This window comes from Neoarius graeffei, chromosome 9, assembly GCF_027579695.1.
Source record: "Neoarius graeffei isolate fNeoGra1 chromosome 9, fNeoGra1.pri, whole genome shotgun sequence".
NCBI classification, from domain to species: Eukaryota; Metazoa; Chordata; class Actinopteri; order Siluriformes; family Ariidae; genus Neoarius; species Neoarius graeffei.
The window spans coordinates 43,423,015-43,431,313 of NC_083577.1; the positions used below are offsets into that span (position 1 = coordinate 43,423,015).

The window sequence follows — 8,299 nt, forward strand, 5'->3', positions numbered from 1 at the left end:
ATACACCATTAAGTATTTCACTTGTTTGAATTAAAAACAAATGTAAACACTCTCTCTTTAAAGTTGTTTGATATTTAATTACTATGACTCATAATGTGTGTATTCATGATAAAATATGAATGCTCTTTATCGCATATCAGTGTAAAACACTAAACACACACTGCTCATGAACACACGCCTCATTATATTAAGAAAGACATAAAATAACACCAGGATAATTGATCTGTATTAGTGCTCACTGTGTAGCAAATCACTGCTAGGATTTGCACTTTGCAGTAGAAGAAGTGACTCAGAAACAAAACAGGTCATATATTCAGCAGCACTTACTCAAAGCCAAGCAGGAAGCTAGACAGGACATGCAAAGGAAAGGATGTTTCTTTCCCAGGAAATGAGATGACAATAGCAGGAAGCTATATGAAACTGGTGCTTACAGGTGTTCTTGGATGTCACATTTATGGTGGTCTGTACGTGTAACATTTAATATTACACGTACAGACCACAACCTGGTTTAAAAGAGGTTAAACATGCTGGCTATTTCTTTCTATCAAACAAGTTATCAAAGTTATGTTTTCTGTGGCAAAATGCAGGCTTGATAAGTCTTCTCACCTCAATACAATACTCAGTACAGAGGCACTGTAATATGCACAGAGCAGTGACTTAATTTTTTGCATTGGGCATTCTTGGGTCATTTTACAGCCCCTGATTACTATCAAGGCCAATCAAACTCAGTTCATATTGGATGATAACATGCATCTGTGTGCTGAGACATACACACCTTCAGCAGGAAAATTATCTTGCATGTTCTCAAGTAATTTCACACAACAACTCTCATTTAATATAGCAGCTTGAATTTATAGACTACAGTGTAAACTGTCAGAAACGGATACAGTAGGCATACATTTCTGTCCCCCAAGGTACAGTCTACACTAATGTACCCTCTAGGGCTCATTATTGGTCTATGTGTACCTTTTCAGGGTCAAAAAGATACATATATGTTCCCAATCAGTATATAAATGGTACAAATAAATACCTTAGATAGTTCTGCCCTAGTGACAAGCCGTTGTACTCCTAAAGGTACAATAATGTACTTTGTTTTCTGAGAGTGTCTAAACAGGTCATTTGCAAAGAGATGAATATAACTGGTATAGCGGGCGGCATGGTGGTGTAGTGGTTAGCACTGTCTCCTCACAGCAAGAAGGTCCTGGGTTTGAGCCCAGTGGCTAACGAGGGCCTTTCTGTGTGGAGTTTGCATGTTCTCCCCGTGTCTGTGTGGGTTTCCTCTGGGTGCTCAGGTTTCCCCCACAGTCCAAAGAGATGCAGGTTAGGCTAATTGGTGGCTCTAAAGTGACCGTAAGTGTGAATGGTTGTCTGTGTCTATGTGTCAGCCCTGCGATGATCTCGCAACTTGTCCAGGGTGTACCCCGCCTCTCGCCCATAGTCAGCTGGGATAGGCTCCAGCTTGCCTGCGACCCTGTACAGGATAAGCGGCTACAGATAATGGATGGATGGAACTGGTATAGCTGTTTTTTTTTTCAGTTACCTTTCACAGATAATAAAATAATGGAGTGTCTATTTGCACCTGGCTGCTTTTTGGCTATTTACATTTGGTTAGGAATAGGGTTTGGGTGTAAATAGCATGTTGTACCCCTAAAGGTACAATAATGTACTTTGTTTTCTGAGTGTCAAAACAGGACATGTGCAAAAAGATGAATATAACTGGTATAGCGGGCGGCACAGCGGTGTATTGGTTAGCACCATTGCCTCACAGCAAGAAGGTCCTGGGTTTGAGCCCAGTGGCTGACGAGGGCCTTTCCCACACAGTCCAAAGACTAATTGGTGGCTCTAAATTGGCCATGAGTGTGAATGGTTGTTTGTGTCTCTGTGTCAGTCCTGCGATGACCTGGCAACTTTTCCAGGGTGTACCCCACCTCTCTCCCATAGTCAGCTGGGATAGGCTCCAGCTTGCCTGCGACCCTGCACAGGATAAGCGGCTACAAATAATGGATGGATGGAACTGGTATAGCTGTTTTTTTTTCAGTCACCTTTCACAGATAATAAAATACTGGAGTGTCTATTTGCACCCGGCTGCTTTTTGGCTATTTACATTTGGTTAGTAATAGGGTTTGGGTGTAAATAGCATGTTGGCATCTGGGTGCTGCTATATACACCCAAGTGTACATAGCCACATTGGCTATACAGCCCAGGTACAAATAGTTTGTTGGCTACTGACACCTCGGGTACACATAGGATATGTCATAAAATAAACCCATCTTCGTCTGGAGAAGCCTAAAGTTGAGCCAGACTCTATTGTGTTTGTACACTGTATCGTCGAGTGTGAGCAGAAACCTTGGCAACCGCTAATCGCCACCTTGTGGTAGACATTCAAAACAACTGTTTTATATCAGAGCAAACAGCAGTTATACTGCACAAAACTAATTAAATGCAGTGACTTTGGCATTAGAAACGACACAGCGTGAATATTCCGTTATTTAGTATCCTAAGTAGGGCTATAATATAAGGAGTAAGCAGCTAATGTGAAGCAGGGTTTCGGCCATGTTGTGTGTTTGTACAGATGCACCTGTGCAAGGCTGAGGTGAATGATGTCACTGTTTCTGGGGGAGGAGAGTGTCTGAGAGTGCGGCCTGCCGATATATGGACTACTTTTATACCTGAAAACGGAGTGAAACAAGTGCAAGATATAGTCTTAAACTGTAAAATATGCTTCTTTTAGATGACTCACTTCAGCGAATTAATCGACTTGTGTGATATTTGGGTGAAAATACCGAGGAGAAGTTAGTGCGTGGCAAAACCATGGAGAAGCCAACACTGACAGCAGTGCTCTTCTGCTACCTGTTTACTCAAGGTAAATAGGACTGCTTTATATTTTTCTTAACAAACAAACAAAGAAAAAAAAACTTACTGGTTTTGTAAAGGTTTAAGAAATTGTCTGTTAATTTTTCCTTAAGCCACGCTTTTTGTTTAATAAATAAAAACCTGATCACGTGACAGGTATTGACCAATCGTTGAGCGTGTTTTTAATGTAAAATAATTCACAGAGCTTTCTAAAAGTCGGCTCTTGTTTGTGTACCGAGGCCAATTTATTTTTCTACAAATAAGCATAAGTTATTACATACAGAGCCCCAGGTAAGTCTCGTTTATATTTTAGCAGCTGTCCAAACGATGTTTTCATACCATAAGTGTATTTAAAAAAAAAAAAAAAAAGCTTCAGAAACACTAATTGTACAGGGAAAACATTCTTTGCAAGCAATTTGTTTGTCAAACAAATGTACAAAACACACAAAAATGTCATCACTGCTGTGATAAGACTACAAATAACATACTGTCAAATAAAAACTCCGGTCAGTTAATAGCATTTTTATTTTATTTTATTAAGCTTCCACCTCAGATACAGTAAATAAACACAATAATATAATAATAATAATAATAATAATAATAATAAAAAGGTGAGGGTCACACAACAGAGCTAGGCTCCAATAACAGTCAAGTTTATTTGTACAACGCGTTTAACAATAGACATTGTCGCAAAGCAGCTTTACAGAATTTGGACGACTTAAAACATGAGCTAATTTTATCCCTAATCTATCCCCAATGAGCAAGCCTGTGGCGACGGTGGCAAGGAAAAACTCCCTCAGACGACAAGAGGAAGAAACCTCGAGAGGAACCAGACTCAAAAGGGAACCCATCCTCATTTGGGCAACAACAGACAACATGACTATAACATTAACAGTTTTAACATGAAGTCAGTTTCGTTGATGTTATAAAATCTTCATTGATGGAAACTTGAGTGCAAAACTGTTCATGACAACTGCAGTCCTAAAGTTAGCAAGTCAACTGTAGTCCTCAGCCATAAAAGCATTACTGTAAGAGTCCAGAGCATCTTCCAAGTGTGACTTTCAACTGTCCATATGGGGCCGTCCAATAACAGTGTGCCCTATAATAAATAAATAAATAAAAGATGCATATACACATATAAATAGAACTAAATAATAAATATAAATACATCACAAAAGAACATATAAATAGAACATAATAATAATAATAATAATAATCTTTACTTAATTAACATTTAAAAGCCCGTTCAGCCTAAAAAATATTCGCTTCACAGAAACATGCTTGTGGAAACCACAAATTAAAATATATTCTAAAAATCTCATAACAAAAGAATATAAAATTTACAATTATAATATTCCAATTATTATGGCCTAATATCGTTTATAATATTATTTATACTTAAAAACATGGAACTGGTGATCTAATTGCAGTCCCTTTCCACGGATCATCATCCCATATAAGATGATCAGTGGAAAGGGACTGCAAATAGACCACCAATTCCATGATGCTATTAACAGATCGGAGTTATTATTTGACAGTATGTTATTTGTAATCTTCTCATCAGTCCCCTTCCACTGATGGTACCTGATAAACTGACGAGAGTGTTTTTCAGATAGTTTCTCATAGGCCTGAGTGATTTTTTTTTTTTTTTTTTAAATCTATACTTCCATCCTATTTAGAAGTGCTTGCCATCCAGGTGACAGTTCCACATACAGAACGAAGCACCACTCTGTTTGCCTCCGTCATCTTACGCTGCGACTACTCTACTTCAGTCAACCAGCAAGACGTGCTGGTTACATGGCGCTACAAGTCCTTCTGCATGGACCCTGTGTTGCAGTATTACTCAACAGGTACACTTTGTTGTGAACTTGAAGTGGAAAAAAAATGCAGTCATGGAGGTTTTATATCTTTCGTTTCATTTATATTACTTCTAATTAATTGTAGTAATGATAACACCATTTTTGCATTGTGTACAATACTGCTTTGTGTGTTTGTAATTGATTATATTGATAATCATGTGGCAGAAATGAGGTTTCTTTGTAGATTTGCCAGGCTTATATGTGAGCTTTGGAGAGCCTTGGATTCAAACTGCTAGTAGAATGCCCTCAGGTTGCCGAGTCAGTCCTTTTACAGCTGTATCAGGCATGGAAATGTGGAAGGAGGAGGAGGATGGTCATATTAATAACCTGAACAGAGATTCAGAGAATCAATACTGTAAAAGAAGAGCTAAAATCCCTGAACAGCACTTTTAATATTAATGCAATATTACATCAATCTCTTCTCTGTGTCGCCAGCATACCAGGCAGCTCTGAGTCTGGGGCAAGACCCAGCCAATGACTGTCCTGACCGCCAACGCACCATCCGCATAGTTATCCAGAAGAGAGGCACTAATGAGCCCATACTGGGAGCAGAATACCGTGAACGCAAGATCACCATCCAAAACAGTGAGTCTACCACGAGACAAAACACTAAGGCAGACTCAGAATATACGAGTTTAATTTGGGTTTATTGCATTTATTTCCAGAAGCTGATCTGATCATCACCGAGGTCATGTGGTGGGATAATGGTGTGTATTTCTGCTCCATTGATGCAGCTGGAGACACCATTGGAGACTCTGATCGGGAAATCAAACTCATTGTGTACCGTACGTAGTACCAGCTCAGGTTCTTGCAACCTCTTTTTTTTGGTCATATATCTTGTTCACAGAGAACACAGTACACATTTGGCTTTGATATGTGGCAGTGGCATTTTAGGCCCATTTCTTAAATATTAAGAGTGCTTATAAAGAGCTGTTAAAAGTTGTTGATGAATAGAATGTAATATGTTGTCTATTCTTGTCTCAGATTGGCTGACTGTGCTGTTGATCGTTCTTGGGGCATTGCTTCTGATCATACTTCTCTGTATCTGCTGCTGTCAGTGCTGCCCTCAGAACTGCTGCTGCTATGTTCGTTGCCCATGCTGTCCAAAAACATGCTGCTGCCCAGAGAAAGGTACAAACCATACAGGATCTTAATATTGGTGCTAAAGCCACTCAGACACTTTCTGACTGATGACAGACAGCAGCAAAGTATCACAAAATCGATACATAGCATTCTTATGGTGTAAAGTATAAGATCAAAGACATTTAAAATAGTTTTTCTATAGCATATATTTATAAAATGTAGTGTATTTTTGTAAAACTAATGACAGGTCTTAAGTTTCTTACTCTGTCTTGCATCTCTGTAGTGGTGATGCAACACAGGATGATGAGTGAGGCCCAGAAAGCCATGGCTCCCTGGCTTCATGGTCAACCTGTTTATGCCCCCATTGGGTCTAATGGATCATCTCAGGCAAACCCTCTGCTCTACTCAGGTGTGCAACACAACTTGTCATCAATTTGTCATGCACTTATGACATATTGAAGTGATTTTAACTTTGGCCAAAAGTGCAATTTTCACACATTTATGTCTCCTATATATTCTAATTATGATAAACATAATTTGCTCAAATCTGTCACTCACAGGTTCCTTCTCAGAACATTCTTCTAAACACAGTATACCAATGGCAAAAATGGTCGCTCCTCCCTTGCAACCTGGCCCACCTATGGTACTTGGGCATGGTGTTCAAGCCAATGGGAGTGTACGTGGTAGTGTCCAAGGCAACAGTCAGATGCTAGACTTCCTGGAGAGTCAGGTGAGAGGGTTGGATGTGGGAGCCCCACTTCTCCAACCTCCAACTCAGTATGTGGCAACCCATCTTCAGGCTGTGCCTCTTCAGCAAGTAGCTGTTCAACCCCAGCCTGTGCAGAATGTACAGCCCATGCAGCCATTAACACAAGCTGTGCCTTTCTCCCCTGGACCTCCTAGTATGCTTTCAGCTTTGGATGAAATGGGTGTGCATGGTGTAGAACGCAGGGTTATCCAGTTGCCCCCCATTGTGGGCCGGGCACCAAGCCTGATCTCCCGCAGAGGCCCAAGGGAGAACCGCAGGGTACCCCGACTCTCCAGTCAATCAAGTGGCAGCTCAAACCGCACAGGTCATAACCATGACGATTCCTGGTACCCAGAGTCATCACGGCATGGGATCCTGCGCAGTTACAGTGGTGAGTCTGACAGGAATGACCGGCGTTCGGGCCGAGGCTCACGAGAACACAGGGGAGATCGAAGCACGCAGAGGTCTCGCCCACGTGTTCGCAGTAAAGCAGAGCTAATAAAGGAACTGGAACGGGCAACTCCTCATCGAGACAGGAGCTACTCTCCCACACCTCAGGGTAGCTTCTGGAGCTCGGAGGAGGAGGATGAGAGTCACAGAGGGATGCCAAGATCACGAGACCGAGTTTGGCTTGAGAAACCACCTAGTTACTCTTCCATTGACATCCAACCAGGCCATAGCAAGAGGACCAGTGAACGCAACTCGGTGAGATTTTAGGGTGATTGGAGGGAGAATCTGAGTGCATCTTTGTCCTATCACCCCTCAAATTTTCTTTGCCAAACCAATATGCCATCCTTTCTTTTTCCTGTGTCTTAGGACAAGAGCTCTCGCAGTGCCATCAGCGTTGTCATCTGAAGCCTCTTCGTGCTTTGTACTGTATTTTCACAGTGAGTGCCCAAGTTAGTATGGCTGTTTCTATAATGAGTATTGCAAGTATCATGGAGTTTATACAAGACTACACAGCACTAGCCCAGTGGTACAAGAAGAATGGAACAGAATTAATTTTTGTAATTTTAAGATTGTTTTTTCTATGTTGTGTATGCTCCTGTATTTTTATTTTATTTTTTTAATTTTGTTTGGTTGTTACACTTCAATGGGCTGCACTTTAGCTTAATTTTTTTTACTAAATAATTGTACTTTTTATAAAGTGGATTTCATTTCTCAATTTTAGAATATTTGTATTATTTGAATCATTTTTATTATGCATCAGGTTTTGTCTCTTTCTTGGTGCTGTTTGGGTACAAAATGAAGGAAATCTAGTTGTGCACAGTTTGTTATAATTGCACTTTACTCTGAGTATCCTCACAGTTCCACACCCTTAGCCTCCCAAAAAACTAGCCTAATTTCTTTTAATGTTTTCTGGAACCTAATGTTCAGTTAACTTGTTTTATGTAATTTTTTTTTTATCTAAATGCATTTTTATGTGATTAAAAAAATGAATCATGCTGAACGTGGAGTTTATGTCCACACTGCAGGCACAAATCAGTTTTTTTTTTTTTTTTGCTCATACAGTATGTGACTCAAATCTGGGGGGGGTTTCCCATAAGGGTATGAACAGTACAAATCATATGGAAGCTGACCTTTTCAGTTCTGACAATGGCCATTTTCATATGTGGTCTGATGAGTGTCTTGCTGCAAGTGTCTTGTAGAGAGGCACTGACAGGTGTCATTGAAAATAGGTCATCCTGAAATTTTGGATGAAATGTTTCATTGAAGCCATTCATGTCAATCTCGCCACTCCTGGCGCTGGTTCTAT

The 8,299-nt window shown here is 40.3% G+C and overlaps 1 protein-coding gene across 1 annotated transcript; it reads left to right on the forward strand.

Moving 5' to 3' along the window:
- Positions 1 to 2,622: 2,622 nt before the first annotated feature.
- On the forward strand, positions 2,623 to 7,988 carry ildr1b (immunoglobulin-like domain containing receptor 1b). Its single transcript, XM_060928710.1, has 8 exons — positions 2,623 to 2,863; positions 4,533 to 4,703; positions 5,148 to 5,297; positions 5,378 to 5,497; positions 5,697 to 5,843; positions 6,079 to 6,204; positions 6,356 to 7,248; positions 7,360 to 7,988. The coding sequence occupies exons 1-8, from the start codon at positions 2,812 to 2,814 to the stop codon at positions 7,396 to 7,398; spliced, it is 1,698 nt and encodes a 565-aa protein (XP_060784693.1). The 5' UTR covers positions 2,623 to 2,811; the 3' UTR covers positions 7,399 to 7,988.
- The last annotated feature ends 311 nt before the right edge of the window (positions 7,989 to 8,299 follow it).

Coding starts and splice junctions, on each gene's coding strand:
- ildr1b (XM_060928710.1), top strand. CDS start 2,812: ATGGAGAAGCCAACACTGACAGCAGTGCTCTTCTGCTACCTGTTTACT. Junction 2,864..4,532: donor CTGCTACCTGTTTACTCAAG/GTAAATAGGACT, acceptor CATCCTATTTAG/AAGTGCTTGCCATCCAGGTG. Junction 4,704..5,147: donor GTTGCAGTATTACTCAACAG/GTACACTTTGTT, acceptor CTGTGTCGCCAG/CATACCAGGCAGCTCTGAGT.